The sequence below is a fragment of the Hemibagrus wyckioides genome, linkage group LG01, assembly GCF_019097595.1.
Source record: "Hemibagrus wyckioides isolate EC202008001 linkage group LG01, SWU_Hwy_1.0, whole genome shotgun sequence".
Taxonomy (NCBI): domain Eukaryota; kingdom Metazoa; phylum Chordata; class Actinopteri; order Siluriformes; family Bagridae; genus Hemibagrus; species Hemibagrus wyckioides.
The window spans coordinates 1,785,466-1,802,787 of record NC_080710.1 but is presented as its reverse complement, the minus strand read 5'-3'; the positions used below and the strand labels follow the sequence as shown (position 1 = coordinate 1,802,787).

The 17,322-nt window shown below is 38.6% G+C and overlaps 1 protein-coding gene across 2 annotated transcripts; it reads right to left on the bottom strand.

Annotated features, from left to right (window-relative positions):
* Positions 1-1,407: 1,407 nt before the first annotated feature.
* On the bottom strand, positions 1,408-14,647 carry LOC131360762 (uncharacterized). 2 transcript variants are annotated; one of them, XM_058401517.1, is made up of 5 exons: positions 14,405-14,644; positions 14,236-14,308; positions 4,599-4,702; positions 4,064-4,109; positions 1,408-3,926 (listed from the first exon to the last, which is right to left on the bottom strand). In XM_058401517.1, exons 4-5 carry the CDS (start codon positions 4,090-4,092, stop codon positions 2,441-2,443), a joined length of 1,515 nt encoding a protein of 504 aa, XP_058257500.1. In that variant the 5' UTR covers positions 4,093-4,109; positions 4,599-4,702; positions 14,236-14,308; positions 14,405-14,644; the 3' UTR covers positions 1,408-2,440. The 2 variants fall into 2 exon arrangements, with proteins under 2 accessions (XP_058257500.1, XP_058257588.1); XM_058401605.1 differs by lacking the exon at positions 4,599-4,702 and having other exon boundaries at positions 14,405-14,647.
* Between the last annotated feature and the right edge of the window lie 2,675 nt (positions 14,648-17,322).

Below are 17,322 nucleotides of genomic sequence, written 5' to 3'. Positions count from 1 at the left end.
AACTGCAGTCTGAGGTAAATATCAGTTGCTCGGTTTCAGTTGGTGCAGTAGCAGAGAGCTTGTGCATGTTTTTTTTAGCGTTAAAATTTAAAAGATAACAAAATCAGCGCGTGATGCAGGCTGAAACTGAAAACAACCATAATAATAATAAAACACTACTGTTACTAATAATAATAACAATAAATTTTCCTAGTGTATGTGTGGCTCATGGGATAGACACTTGATTCATCTTGCTATTTGTCAGAGGTGATTAACTGAATTATATAAATATTTTGTATTTAATTATGTTAAATATTTGAGGGATTATGCTTAATAATAAATAGTTATTTAATTATATCATTTTTATATTAATAATTGTCATCTAAATTAATAGTCCTGATTCATGACCCATCAAAACCAGTTCATAATAAAGTAAACAGCACCTCACTGTGGTTGTGTAAATCAACTGCATGTGCCTTTGATAAGGACGAGTTCTATTTGATTAGAAATATGGGCAGTTAAAACGTTTTAATAAACACTGATAAAAATTCTTAACACAACAGTAGTTTTATAAATTAAAATTGGAAACCAAACAAGGAAAACAACAAAGACATCCATGTTCCCTCACACACACACACACACACACACACACACACACACACACACACAGGACACATACAGATCATCTGAAACACCACACAGACACTAAACTCAAGCTTGAGGTTAAATCAGGAACCCTGGAGCTGTGAGGCAGCAACACTACCTGCTGCACCACAGAACCTCCTACATTTAATAGTTTGGTTCTTTAACAGGAAAAACTCCACATTCTCACTTTGTGGTGCTTTTTTCTGATTAAACTAAATGCTGAGCAAATGATGAGCAAACACTAAGCTGAGTAAGCTAAAAGATAAGTTACATAAATACATTTAAATAGTCTTAAATAGTGAAGGGTGTGGCTAGACGGATATACAAAAGATATCAGATACTTGGTACTGATTTGTTTATATTTTCTGCTATAATATTTATATTCATGGCTTTTGGCAGACGTCCTGATCCAGAGAGATTACAGAAGAGCTTTAAAGTCCATCAATAAATACTGATTACTGATACTAGTTCACTGTGCTGGGGACTAAGAGTAGTCTAAAAATAATACTGGGATAGGGGTCTATATGGGAAAAAACACACAATAAATTAATTAGTGTATGCCAAAGTGACATAAATGTGTGTGTCCCTCTGGCCTGACTTGCACACACTAGCATTATGTCTAGTAACAGCAAACTAATTAAAACATTTCAAATAATTTTATAATAAATAAGTAAACATTTATTATTAACAGCTGTGTGAATAAATGTACACAGTGCAATGAGAAATAAAACGTCAGTGATTATGTCATGATTTTATTTATTATTTCATTTCTGATTAATTACATTTGGTTGGAAATAATGTTCAGTTTTCAGAATCCACGTAGCGATTATCTGTTAGTCCACGTAGCGATCCGCCTGTCCATGTTTTAATCAAAACCAAAAGTGTTAGTTACTTTGGTTCACTGTTTACTGAAAATAAAGAGAAAAAAACAGGAGCATTTTGTAACCTGTAATGTTAAATGAAGAAATATTTACATGTGATACTTTCTCTTTCTGAACCTTCAAAATACACTGATATTTTAAAGCCTTTACTCCTTCAAGTAAAGAAATAAGATCAACACACATACAATATAAAGAGTGTAAATCCCTGCAGAAGAGTTAAAGACTTGTACTTGTACAGTAATAATAAGAATCTGCAGAACATCTTTCATACTTTCATACAGAGTAAATATCTACGATATCTAAGATTGTCTCTGATCCTTCTGTAAAATATTTGCAATAAGTTCTGGCTGAATGAAAACAGGCAAAATGATGAGAGGTCACTAACATCAGTCAGGTAGCTTACAAAGCTAAATGGCCAGTTTACGTTTGTCTACATACTTTGAACTAAAAAAACAGCTATGTTTCTACTTTGGGCTCCATCACTGTGTAGATGCTGGGGTTTGGCGATTAATCCCAGTGTTCCAAGAACAGAAACATTTTCTTTGTCAGATCAACATTATAGCACAGATATTTTTTGTATATATCAGCCCCCATTGCCTTTTGTAATTAGATTTTATTTCAATAGTATTAATAAAGAAAACACTGAGAAAATCATTTTAAGGATATTTTTATCATTTAATGCTAGTATCAAGCCACATACAGGGATGCAGAGGCCAAAGAAGCACAATTAATGATATGAAGACAAAGAAAATCAGAGGATTCATAGATACATTAATCTGGAAGAGGCTTCCTCTTTCATCATATGACTAAATAACTAATAAGAAAATAAACACCTCATCATAGAGTGATTTGTAGAGCACACTACACAGTACTGATGAAATGATCAGTGGACTGTTATTATGTAAAGTGATGATCTAGCCATTTCCTGCATACATCTACAGTCTAGTCATGTCGGACTTCCCCTCTGCCTTTTTCTTCAATTCTTCAAGTTTCTGTACTATTTCTTCTTTACATTGAGTTTCCTTTGCTTCCTTACACAGGAAGTCCAGATCCTGAAGTTCAGAGAGAGCATCAGTCTTTAAGGCGATCTCCTGGAGGACATGAATACACTTATCACATTCTTCCACCAGTCTGGTTATTTCTCTTTCTTGTTTGGAGATTGCTTCCTCTAGTTGGTGTATCCGTCTCTTATTCTCATCAGACTCTTTCCCGTAGCTCTTTTTCAGATCTTTCAAAGTCTTCTTGACCTTCCTGGTCTTCGTCTCATAGATTTTTCCCTCTTTAACATGGTCAGTGTAGTGGCACTTTCCTGGACACACTGTGCAATAATTCTTAGTCATGACAGTACACCATGAAAGATCTCTGACCCACCAGCATCCTGGATAATGACAGTTCACCTCACACACACTGCAGCAAGTAGCCTCTTTGCTCAAACCTGTTGACGGGTCAATTGGTACCTTTTCTCTGTAGGACTCTTCAAATTCATGTTCAAGCTGCATTGCATTGATTTGTTTCCTTAAACTGGTGATGTGTTTGACTAGCTGCTTGCGGTGTGTCAGCACACTTTTAGTATTCTTCAAACTTACAGGTTTGTTCCCCTTTAGAAAAGTCAAAAAGTCATCCATGCTTGTGTTGAACAGATCCCATGCTGCATGAAAACCTTGAATCAGTTGATCAGTTTCCTCTTCACAATCGGAATTCACAGAAATGTTTTCACAGTGACTGTTGTCGAACCTGAAATACACAGGCTCCTCATCATCAGTCTGAGCGCATGGGATTTTGGCTTCTTTGATGGCTTTGATAGAATTTGTAGGCTTTGTTGGTGCATGTGTGACGAACACAACAAAGTTTTTCTTCACATCATTGCTGAATAAGGAAAGAACAGCATTGAAAACATAGTTCTGTCTTGTATTGAGTCGAACCGTGCTGGATGACATCACCAGACACACGGCATCAACTTTATCAACCCTTTCACCGGATCTCAGTAACTCAAGCAAACTTTCAGCAACTTTTAAATCCTCATCTGTACCTTCTGTTTTTCCAAATCCAGGTGTGTCAATGATGGTCAGAGAGAATGGGCAGTGTTCAGTAAATAAATCATACACCGTTACTGTAGAGGTTTGAGATTCATATTGGTTTTCTTTTGTCTCTATGACCTCAAACCAAATTCTGTCTTTACTCTCAACACCAAGCATGTAGTTGACCATGGAGTTGATGAGAGTCGTCTTCCCCACTCCTGTTTCGCCAACCATTATCATGGTTTTATGAGGTTTGCTCTCATCTATTTCACCAAATGCCATTCTCTTCAGACTTTCACTGTCAAGTAGAGTCCAGGTTTTTAGAATATATCTTGTGAGGAATCCTTTTATTTCTATTTTGTTTTTCATATATTTATGTTGTTGTTCCTTCTTTGAGGAGCTCCTAAGAAATTAGATCCATGTACAGAGAATTATAATAGATAAAAATATTAGATATAGATATAAAAGTGTTTGATTGCCTGCCATTTGTGATAAAGACTGAAGCTATAATGTAGATATTACAGAAAAATGAATCCTTACCCATGAGTGAAATGTTGACCGTCTTCCATGACTCTTTGTCGAGTGTCTAAATGTGAGAAAAGTTAAAAAAAATACTTTCACTTAGAAATAATAAAATAATGTGTATTCCCTGTAGTTTGCTATTGCAACACACTGATTTGATCAAATACAGGAATGAAGATCGAGAGAACGAGAGAATATGAGGAGAATGTGTTCAACTTATAATTAATATTCCAATTTTTCAGAACTGTTCATTATGATTAATTTCATGTCTTTATACAGAAACAGAAAGAAAATCAGAAGTCAGATTGTGATTGAATAATTAAGACCAGCTGCAGTTATTCACCAACTTCACTGTGCTCACTTTGGTCTTGAGTCCTAATATATTTCTACTTAAATATTCGTATAAATTAACATATCTATAATGACAACAACTGAACAGCAACTTTAAAGCATAACTGCAGCGTCATTACATTTTAACAGCATGTCAAAGCCTGAATAACACTGTGAAGCATCATCACCTTCATTTAAATGGAAATCCAGATTTATCACCTACCTTCTAATGTAGCTGTATACTTTTCCTCCTGTTCAGCTACAAGACAGTAAAAATTCGACTGAGTAGAAAGCTGCCTGTGTGTATCTCAGCACCTCGACTGTCACCTAATTCACAGGAAATCAGTAAGGTATTCTGCTGAGAACGAGATGGCACAGCATTTCCTGAGACCTGGTCTGTCTTCCTCTCTACACAGCCATTTCTACAGCTACAGTTTCAACATGTACACCTTTAGTTTTACAAAAAATAAATAAATAAATAAACCATATAGACATTTTTGCTTGTCAAAGCCAGTAACATGTTAGTGTTGACTTCAGTGGAGATTTTTACTCTCCTGTTTCCACCAATGTCACAACTCAAGAAATCAAATTACTTTGTACAACTACTCTGTGTGTGTGTGTGTGTCAGAAACTTTCTCCGATACCAATGTTGTTATTTTAGCATGATAAAACATCTTTATGGTGTATGAGTCATATGTTTATTATAGAGTATTAGAATGGTTGTTAAGAGCATGCAGAGCAGTATGAAAAAGTGTGGTCATTAAAAATGAGCACAAGGTGTGTTCAACTGTGCACACAAAGATAGCAAGTGTGAAGCAATGAACTGAATGTACAGAGAAAATGTTGCATGCCAGAGCTCTGGCTTTGCAGGAAATGAGCACTTACACAAGATGCAATTCATGCAACACAACCTCCTATCACATATCCTATTAATATAAATCTAAATATGTTGGCTTATTACATATACTGTATGTTAATAATTCCAGTGACTATTATGTGATTTTGACAATTAGGGACACTGTGTGGTCAGCTTGAGTTTTGGAAAGACTATCTAAAATAATAAATTATATAAAGAAGAAATTAACCGATTCATATGAATATTTTATTATTAGAGTGATTTTTACATTAAAAACCGTCTATTGTTTCTGTGTTACATAATTATATTAATTATAAATTATACCACTGCTATTTTCTCTTTATACTAATGACTGAGGACCCAGATGTTAAACTTCTGAAGTTTGCAGATGACACTATCTCCTTGGACTGAGCCAATGAGTCTGCATATCGGCAGGAAGTGGTGTATATCAGTATCCAACAGCCAAGTGTAATATGTAGAGACCTTCAAGTTTCTGGGTTCTACCACTTCCCAGGACATGAAATGTAAGAGCAACATAAACTCTATGCTCAAAAGCTTCCATGGAAGCTTGTCTTCGGCTTGTATTTTTTGCTAATAAAAAGCTACGTTAATTAACTTTTACAGTAACAGGATTGAATAGCTATTGATTCTGTTTAAAGTGAATTTGAATAGTAAATAGTAATGTTAGTAAAAAGTTAGCTTTTTGAGTGTTATAGAGTTAACCAAGTAATGTGTCTGTAATTTGACTGATCTAAACCCAATACTGTTGTGAACTACTTTAAATTCAACTGTACCAGAAAACTGTACAAAATTCAGGATTTTGTACAAAACATGTAAACTCTCAAAACATGTAAACTCTATTATGAAAGAAGACACCTGGCTAAATTGAAATATACCTGATGATGCTATTAAGCTAGTGGGCCATAATTGAAAAACATTCCTTACTTAGAATTGTTATGGGTGCATACACACCACCATAGGGTAAAGTCAAGATCTACTACAGCATAACAATCAGCCAATTATCAGACATATTTAACAACATATTCAACCTCTCACTGTAGCAGATTAATATCTCCATATGCCTCAAATGTGCTCAAGAAGTCAGCAGTGAAATACAGGAATGTCTATTGCAGAGTTGTCCTGACTCCATAATGGGGTTTCTATATTTCAGCTCTACTTTTAAATAAGTAGACAGTTTCTTTAATTTTTATATGCTTGGAAGAGATTTATGTTTGAGATGAATATGATAGAATATAGATACAGATACAACGTTTAAAAAATGATTTAACACAGGTCCAGATTAAAGTTTAGAGGCACACTTTTGCCATATAGCTGGCCTGAAGCTCTGCATTAACCTGGGACTATTCATTAGAATCACATCATATTTTTCAGTTTTTTAATCCAGACTCCTTTTTTCTTACTGTTTCCTTATTTGTTATGTTCACCTCTGTACAGCAGTTTGGTCAACCCTTGGGTGTTTAAAAATAAATGTGATTGACTTCAAATTTGAATGCATATCCCTTGCTTGCAATAACTGCATTAATGCTGTTCACCCACAATTGTCGCATTTTTTTTGTGAAGCTCTTCCAGGTTTGTAGAGCACCTTCTTTGAGTCATTGTTTGTTTCAGGGTGTTTCATCCTTCAGTCCTCTCTTTAAAATTTCCGATAATACTCAGTGGGGTTAAGGTCTGATGATTAACTTGGCCAGTCTAAAACCTTTCACTTTTAATCCCTGATGATATCCTTTGTTGAGTTGCAATTGCATTTTAGATTATTATCTTACTGCATGGTGAAATTCCTCCCAATTAGATGTGATGCATTTCTCTGTAAATTGTTAAATGGAATGTATCTATGAATTTCTGAATTCATTCTGCTGCTGACACCATGAGCTCCATCATCACTAAAGATGTGAAAAGTGAGTGCAGTCCAGAAACAGCCATGCAAGTCCAAGCCATGACACTACCACAACTATGCTTGACAGGTGAGCTCATATGTTTCAGACCTTGAGTAGATCCTTCCATTGTCCATATGTTCTGGTCTGGTCTTCTGATTCTTACTGCTGATGAGTGCTTTACCTCTTGTGGTATGGTAGTTCTGTTCTCAAAGTCTTCTTGAAACAGTGGATTGTGATACCTTTACCCTGCCCTGTGGAGGGTGTTGAAGATGACTGTTGTTTTTGGTCCTTTCTAAACAGCTGTCATAATGCTTCTGTTTTCTGCTGCTATGGCCAACCTGCTCCATGTCTGGTTGTTAGAACACCAGTGTTTTATTTCTTCTTCAGAACATACCAACTGGTTGTATTGGCTATGACCAATGCATGTAAATGACTCTGATCAATTGTGCCTCTTTTCTCAGATTGCAAATGATTTTCTTTATTCCTGTGGACAGCTATTTGTTAGTTTATCCATTTTTGAACAAGAAACATTATGTTCAAGCTGCAAGGAGTCAAAGTTGCATCCTATTGCCTTCATTTCTCAAAAGAAAAGTAAAAAAAAAGTAGTTCTGCCATGCCAAGAGGAGTTATGTAGGAAGCAGGGACATTTAGTCATAATCTGGCCAAAGTCGAGGCACTGACTCAAAGTTGTCCTCCATCCCTTTCTTGCGTACACAGATCATCTGAACCTGTAATATGTCAGGAGGGCCCAACACTTCTTACTAGGTGGGCTCCCTTATTCACCACATTCAATTTCTCAATATCCAACAGACCTGGAATTAAGAACAGTAAAGCAGATGCTTTGTCCAGAACACATGACCTACAAACCAAAGACCTGTCATTCCAACCCATTTTTGAGCCCACCTCCTTGGATGCTTTAATCCTCTGGGAGATTGACCAGAAGAAGTGCTACAGCAGGTGACCCTAGATCAAGCAACAAACCACCCAGGAAGTCATTTCCTAGGATGACTTTGGGTCTTAAGCAAGCCCATTACCACATACCCCAAATGAATACTTTAATTACTCAATTCCCAGCTCATAAGGGCCCTTACCATATACCTCTGACATCCTCCCCTTCAATGCATCTACCATGCACTCTTGCTCTTCCAGTATTCAGTTTTTCACTGTGCTGTCATTAACAGTCAATGTCTTGAGACTGTTTAGCCTTCCATTACATTATAGTTGTTGTTTGTATATAGTCTATGCATTTAGCAGGTTTCACTGAAGTGTAGATTCCTGTTAGTGGTCAGCAACATATTTAGCATTAGAGTGTTTTCGTTAGTGTATACATCACTATTGATTATGTTAGTTTGTACAGCCATTTTCTCATTCCTCTGTGTGTTCAATAAACCACTGCTTGCCTGACTTAAAGCCTACCTGCCTGGAGTTTTCCATGTTATAACCACCATACATATACATTTTATGTCTGCCTGAAATATTTCCCCAGTGCATAAAATATTATTATCAGACAATGTGAGGTTGTGCATGTATATGTGAACACACTCTTTACCCATGACCTCAAAAGGCTGACTTAACTTCAGCAAATGTTTCGTGCAATCTTGGTGTGGCTTTATGAACTTAAGCCACTTTTAACATTATGTTTTAAAGTGTACTTTATAGGCAAATGCAATCTCAGCACATGCAGCCTCTGCATCATACATCTGGGTATTCATGACTCACAAGACACACTGGCAAAAATTCGATAAACGTATATCAGCTACATCAAATGTTTGCTAAGCAATGAATAGTAATTTATTATTAAACTAATTTAGTCTTAGCTGCCTTGGTTTATGCCATTACTTTCCTTTTGAAAGTTGCACTATCTGTACTATGAGCTACCTTACATTTTAAAATAACTTGTAAAAATTTACAAACCCCAAAAAAAATTTACAAACCCAGAGCAGGAGTAAAATATGAGCATTGGGCCTCATTAATCAATTTAGATTTCATAAATTGTGCAAAAACTCTGTACTATGTGATAGAAGAGCTCACCCCGCTGCCCAAAAAGAAACCAGAAATGCTCCTCACACAACTGCCATCTGGTTTGCAAATTGGTGGGATGGCCCCTGTTTTTTTGAGCTGATCCCAAAGTTGCCTGTACCCCTCTGAAGAGGGGAAGTGGGATTGAAGTGGGATTCTGAAGTGGGATTCCCTACTTCCCAAACTGCCACAACCACTGAAGATTGATGACAACGAAAGTACAGAGGGTCTGCATAGCTCACAGTGGATGGGACACCACCTCATCTTCAAAAGGTGAGACACAACACCCTAGACACTGTAGCTCCACTTTAAAGGAAATAATTAAAGAGAAGAAACTAGCACCCTGGTACAACGACCACACACAAGCTTTAAAACAATCAGCTAGGAAACTAGAACATAAATGGCGTCAAACTAAATTAGCAGTATTTCAGTTAGCATGGAAGGAAAGCCTTCTGAGATACAAAAACTCTCTTAGTGCTGCTAGATCAGCGTATCTCTCTGCCCTAATCGAAGATAATAAAAACAATCCTAAATTTTTATTTAGCACTGTAGCAAAACTAACTAGGAGTAAAACCAGTGTAGAAAAGTGCACACCATCTACATTTAGCAGCAATGACTTCATGAATTTTTTCAGTGAAACAATTGATAATATCAGGCAAAAAATTTAGACTATTAATTTAAAGCCAAATTATTTGATAGATAATCCTGTAGATAATATAGCTGATCTCTGATCTCTGATTTCTGATCAGAGCTTAGAGTGCTTCACTCCACTTCAAGAGCCTGATCTAATTTCACTAATTTCTTCTTCAAAACTTTCAACCTGCATCCTAGATCCTTTACCCACGTCTTTCCTTAAACAGATATTACCAGTAGTTACTGAACCCCTTCTAAAAGTAATTAATTCTTCTCTAAGCACTGGCTATGTGCCTAAATCTTTTAAACTAGCAGTTATCAAACCCTTGATTAAAAAACCGGACTTCGACCCCTGTCAGCCGTCTAACTATAGACCGATATCAAACCTGCCCTTTATCTCCAAGATCCTAGAAAAGGCTGTAGCACAGCAGTTACGTTCAGACCTGCATAGAAATAACATTTATGAAATGTATCAGTCAGGATTCAGGCCTCATCAAAGCACAGAGACAGCACTGGTTAAAATGGTAAATGGCCTGTTACTGGCTTCTGATCAGGGTTGTGTCTCCTTACTGGTGTTACTCAATCTTAGTGCAGCTTTTGACACCACTGACCACACTGTTCTACTTGATAGACTAGAACATGTTGTTCATGTTAAAGGAACAGCCCTCTCCTGGCTCAGGTCTTATTTGACTGCCTGTTATCAGTTTGTAGATCTAGATGGTGACTTCTCCATGCATACCAAGGTTATGTTCGGTGTTCCACAATGTTCTGTCTTAGGCCAACTGATTTTCTCCTTATATATGCTACCCCTTGGTGTAATTTTTCGTAAACAAGGTATTAGCTTCCACTGTTATGCCAACAACACACAGCTATATGATTCAGCTAAGTCAGATGAGAGAAACTTATTAAGTGTGAAGCTTATTAAGATTGAAGAATGTGTAATGGACATTAGAAATTGGATGCTTACTAACTTCCTCCTGCTTAACTCTGACAAGACAGAGGTGCTTGTTCTAGGACAAGATGCAGCTAGAAGTAAGCTTTCTGATTACAGAGTAACTGTGGATGGTCTTTCGGTTTCATGATTCACCATGCCTACTCCGATCAAAGCTAACACTCCTGAGCTACCAGTGTTCTGAGTTGCCAGTGTGACCACTGGCTCTACCCCTGGTCAGAGTCTCGTCGCTTGGTGGTGCTAACTGATGCTGTTAATGGATCTGTGTGGACAGCCTGTGACCAGGAGACAGCCATGGCCAGAGCCACTTGGGGACTTTCACACCGTCACAGATCTGCCGTTGCATCAGTCAACATGTAACAGCAAAGAATTAGTGTCTATAATGAACTCAGATACTATACTGACCTAATAGTTCCCCATAAGCCCTTGGTTGCTGTTGTAGAAAGGACATTATTTAGTTACATTTACATTATGTAGTGTCCAGTGTCACCCAAATGAGGATGGGTTTCTTTCTGAGCCTGGTTCCTTTCAAAGTTTCTTCCTCACATCATCACAGGGAGTTTTATAAATAGGGATAAAATACTTTAATTTAAACTATATATATATATATATATATACACTATATTGCCAAAAGTATTCGCTCACCCATCCAAATAATCAGAATCAGGTGTTCCAATCACTTCCATGGCCACAGGTGTATAAAATCAAGCACCTAGGCATGCAGACTGTTTTTACAAACATTTGTGAAAGAATGGGTCGCTCTCAGGAGCTCAGTGAATTCCAGCGTGGAACTGTGATAGGATGCCACCTGTGCAACAAATCCAGTCGTGAAATTTCCTCGCTCCTAAATATTCCACAGTCAACTGTCAGCTGTATTATAAGAACGTGGAAGTGTTTGGGAACGACAGCAACTCAGCCACGAAGTGGTAGGCCACGTAAACTGACGGAGCGGGGTCAGCGGATGCTGAGGAGCATAGTGCGAAGAGGTCGCCAACTTTCTGCAGAGTCAATCGCTACAGACCTCCAAACTTCATGTGGCCTTCAGATTAGCTCAAGAACAGTGCGCAGAGAGCTTCATGGAATGGGTTTCCATGGCCGAGCAGCTGCATCCAAGCCATACATCACCAAGTGCAATGCAAAGCGTCGGATGCAGTGGTGTAAAGCACGCCGCCACTGGACTCTAGAGCAGTGGAGACGCGTTCTCTGGAGTGACGAATCGCGCTTCTCCATCTGGCAATCTGATGGACGAGTCTGGGTTTGGCGGTTGCCAGGAGAACGGTACTTGTCTGACTGCATTGTGCCAAGTGTAAAGTTTGGTGGAGGGGGGATTATGGTGTGGGGTTGTTTTTCAGGAGCTGGGCTTGGCCCCTTAGTTCCAGTGAAAGGAACTCTGAGTGCTTCAGCATACCAAGACATTTTGGACAATTCCATGTTCCCAACTTTGTGGGAACAGTTTGGAGCTGGCCCCTTCCTCTTCCAACATGACTGTGCACCAGTGACCAAAGCAAGGTCCATAAAGACATGGATGACAGAGTCTGGTGTGGAGGAACTTGACTGGCCTGCACAGAGTCCTGACCTCAACCCGATAGAACACCTTTGGGATGAATTAGAGTGGAGACTGAGAGCCAGGCCTTCTCGTCCAACATCAGTGTGTGACCTCACAAATGCGCTTCTGGAAGAATGGTCAAAAATTCCCATAAACACACTCCTAAACCTTGTGGACAGCCTTCCCAGAAGAGTTGAAGCTGTTATAGCTGCAAAGGGTGGACCGACGTCATATTGAACCCTATGGATTAGGAATGGGATGTCACTTAAGTTCATATGAGAGTCAAGGCAGGTGAGCGAATACTTTTGGCAATATAGTGTATATATATATAGCTGCTTTGGGATATTGTCCATTGTTAAAAGTGCTAAACAAAAATATTTAATTGAATTAAATTGTGTAAAGACTTCCAGATCAAGGATCTTGTGAAGAGACTGGAGAGGGCCAACCTTACCATGCTCAACCTCACAAAAGGGTATTGGCAGGTCTCTCTAGCTCCAGAAGCCAAACCACAGACCAGCATCAGCACAGCCAGTGGCCAAGGTGCAATACAATGTTCTCCCCTTTGGTCTTCATGGAGCTCCTGTGACATTCTAGCACCTCATGGACATTGTGTTAAGGCACCACTGCCAGTATTACTTGACCTATTTAGATGATATTTGACTCCATTCCTTCACCTGGCCTGATTATTTGTACTACCTAGGGGAGGTCTTGGGAGCCCTCTGGAAAGCAGGCCTAATGGCCAGCCTGTGGAAATGCCACCCGGGGCTGACCAAGGCACAGTACCTGTGATACAGCAGGAGAGAAAATTCAGAGAATATCCCCAGCCCACCAGCAAGAAACAGGTACATGCCTTCTTGTGGTTGGTGGGCTACTACTGACAACAAAACTTTCTTTTCTCTCAGACCTTACAAAAAAGGCCAATCTGACCAAGTGCAGTGGACCAACAAAACAGAGCTCAGGAGAGGACTCACAAGCTCTGTGCTGAGGAACACCGACTTTAGCCTCCTCTTTGTTGTATACACAGATAGCTTTACTCCCAATGCCACTACTAGCCTGCTCCTTAATGCATAATATTTGCATCATTTTTAAAGTGCATAATATTTCTGCAACTGGATTGACTTCAAATCATATAATGTACTTTAAGTTCTATAATTCTAATTTAATATATTGTCAATTTTAAATTGTTTATTTTTATTATGTTTGAAGCATTTAGCATATGCTCTTATCCAGAACTAAAACAGCTTACAGAACTAAAGTCTTTATTCAAAACCTCAAAATCCTCATACTAGTTCACTAAAATAGGGACTAACCATTACCACTGAGAAGATTCAGTGAAAACCATTTATGGGCATTAGCAAAAGAATTAAAAAATACCCGGGGCAACACTACCCCATAAATTAAGACAAATAAAAATATTCAATTAATTATGACTAAAGAAATAAAACCATATAAATGTTGGTGCTGGTCTATCTACAAGCCTGTCTACATGGAACTCTAAGCTATAAACAAACATCTCAGCTGACAGCAGATTCATTGCTCACTAATTGTTATTAATGTTATATGTTGTTAAATATTCTTTAAATAATGACAGAATTGTGTGTAATGTTGTTGTTGTGGGTGTACATGTCTGCAGTAGGAGAATGCTCTAGTTCATGGGACCTTGCACTCATTTTTATTGACCATGTTTGCGAGGTACTTCTGTATGCACATTTGCTATAAAACTATTGCTATTAAAACAAAACTTACACTCTAATACTTTACTCACAGCTTTATAGAAACACTTACCTGTAGTAGTGTCTCCAGCACTACTCAATCCAATGTAGCTAATGAACTTTATTTATTCTGATCTGTGACAGTTCTGTACATTATTGGTACCAAAAACCATTCATAATTCTGCCTCTAGCAACACTTCTAAGTTTTTGCGTGTGTTGAGGGAATAATTAAAAAAGGAAACCTTACTGAAAAGAAGAATACTGGTACTCTGCCATGGTGTTTCTAGACAACAGCAGCACACAGCTGGTATTGCTTAAATCTAATTATGGAAAAAGAAAGGTTGTTTTCGTCAGACTAAAATAAATTATTCATAGTATAAAGCAATTTCAGATTAAAAATAAAAATAAAATTTTACCTGTTTTAAAAACTGAAAAGCTCCTTTTCCGTTATAATGCACCAGGTTTTAGACAGAGGTCTAACACATCACCAATACTCTTTTGTAATAACCCTACTTTTATTTGGACAAAAAACAAGTTACATCATGCAGCCCCCCCCCACAGTGGGAGGTGTCAGATGATTTACAGGAATTCTCCACTGCAGTTACGAAGTGAAAACGAATGTGCTTGTGACTGTTATTTTATTTGGCCAAAAACAAGTTACATCATGCAGCCCTCCCACAGTGGGATGGTCAGTGGGAAGTGTCTAATGATTTACAGGAAATCTCCACTGCAGTTATGAAGTGAAAGCAGATGTACTTGTGTTTGTATTGCAAACAGTACAATACAGCTGTAACTTTATTTTAAATATTTTATTATAAACATAAGCCAATTCACATCCCATATAAAGAAATGCTAACAAAGGGTGAGGACAGTATAGTGTACATTCACCTGTATTTTGTGCTCAGGTCAAGAACGTCATCTTCACCTTCATTGTCTCCCGCTTATCTGGAGTTGGATTTGTGCTGCTGCTGCACCAATCCGTCTGTCAATCTCAAGCTCCATCCTTCCCTCACTCATAAATAAAACCCCAAAATAAGGTAAGAACTTACAGAATTTAATTTTTGTTTGAGGCTTGTGGAATCTCTGATACTGCAAAAGTTTTAGCCACTTATCCCAATTTGCAGGTTGATTTTTTACCTTATAATTCATACAGTTTGCAGTGAGTGACTGATGCCATGATGGTGGGAATTTAGCTCGGTTATAGTCAGCAACATTTATATTCCATCTCAGGCAGACAAGGACACTGCCTTGTGGGAACTACAGTGGTATCTCTGTGTTCGACCTTAATTCGTTCCAAAAGTCTGGTCGAATACTGATTTGGTTGAAAATGGAAATATTTTTCCCTATAAGAAATAATGTAAAACGAATTAATCTGTTTCAACTCGATGGCTGATCTCACAACTTTCCTCTTGGCAACACTGATGCCTGATTTCCCCTTTTTCTGAGACATGGCTACTGAAATTATACCACAAAAGATAGCGTGGGGTTATAACACAAGCACCCACAGATGATGCTTTCAGAACAGATGACCCCTGTAAACTGCTTCATCTCATTATTGTCTATGCCAGGGAACGCCGCATGGAAAGCGTGTGCAGCATGGGCATCGCTACGCCATTTTAAAAATTTTTACTCAGCACCCCTAAAATTCTGTGATTCTCCATAAATTCTACACAAATTCATGATCTCCTCAGTCCCCTTTAAATTTCATATGAAAACGATGGCAGACTTCGGCTCCTCCCCGTCTTTCAGCGTGTTCTTCAATCAGTAGACCGCAGTGTCACAGAGCAAGGATCAGAGGACAAGAGTGTGTGTGTGTGTGTGTGTGAGTGTGTGTGTGTGTTTCGTGTTTGGCTTGTTCAGTACTGAAATGTTATACACATCTATGCAATACAGTGGAATGCTGCAATAAGTTTACCATCCTACCCTGTTAGTCAAACCTTTATTTATTTATTTATTTATTTTTTACTATTATACCCTCATTGGGGGCTGAGCCCCCTTAAATAAAAAATTCATTATTCAATTTTCATTGCAATCCTGTATGAAACAAGAACTGGCGTATACAGGAAATATTTTTGTACACCGAGGTCAAATTGACTTGAAAATTTGAATCAAATACCGAAAATTCGAACACAGGGGTGGTCGAGGACCGAGGTGGCACTGTACATGAGTTCTCACTCTGCAACTGACAACACCATGATGCTGTGCCCATCACAAGTTTGAGCACCAACCTCAAGTTTGGGAGGTTTTGCCATTGATGGATTTGATGCAATTGGTGGCCACTTTACTTCATTGTCTTTTAAAGGCAATTTTGTATGTACACATTCATACATACATACATACAACAGCAACACAACACACATTAGAGAGTAGTACTAACCACCTTTCGTTAAAGTATATTTTGACAATTCTAGGTGAAAGTTCGTCCAATCAGAACGCGCTACGTCATGAAGTCCTGCCCCCTTTCATCCAATCAGAACGCATTGTGATAGGAAGTCCCGCCTCCTTCGGACCAATGAGATTCTTCTATTTTCCGGATATCCTGCCCCGATTCCCCCGCCCAATTTTTTGAATATCCGTTCACGCGCACCAGGGTTCCGTTCGCGCGCTTCAGGGTGTGCCGCGTGAATGCGAGGCCGAAAGTTTTTGGACAGTGAGCAAGGGTGCGTCTCATGCAGCTGTGTCTTGAACTTATGGTGTGATTTTAAACATTTTATTAAAAACCTTTATTTTTTTCATTTGTGAAACGTAAACGGTTATATGCAAAAAGAGGATTAATGGCATATCACGGGAGTTCTAACCCTCGGGGGGTTTAGTATAAAAGAAGACTTGAACGAGAGAGGAGAAGAGCGAAAAAGAGAGATAGAAAGAGAAAAATGGACCCCGGCTGCGAGCGCGTGCTTAAGAGAATCAGGCCTACCCGGCTCATACCGAAGGCGTCAGAAGATGTAGAGGAAGAGATGTCCGATCCTCCTTCATCTCCGGAGGACAGTTATGCCGTTCCTTTACCACCAACCCCTCCCGCGACCCCTCAGTCCTCGCAACAGCTTTCACCCTCTCGCTCCGAGGAATCCACAAAAAAATGACCACGGGCCTGATGAAAGCCAACGCTCTCTACCCCCTCTCACGCGTCATCGTGAAAACATACTCTGTACTGGCAAACTCTAGGATATGTAACCAGGAGAATCTATTTCTCGGAACCACTCCTAAATACATGGTTTTAGGTATGGTGCATCACAAAGCCTTCACAGGGAGAAGAGACCTATCCCCTTTTAACTTTGTACATAACGACGTGGAATACTTGGCTCTGTGTCAGGACGGCTGACAGATCCCCTCC

Bases quoted from the DNA above. Each gene is read 5' to 3' on its own strand.
- LOC131360762 (XM_058401605.1), bottom strand. From the start codon at position 4,092: ATGGAAGACGGTCAACATTTCACTCATGG. The intron at 3,927-4,063 runs GTAAGGATTCAT...CTAATTTCTTAG, and splicing joins GGTCAACATTTCACTCATGG to GAGCTCCTCAAAGAAGGAAC.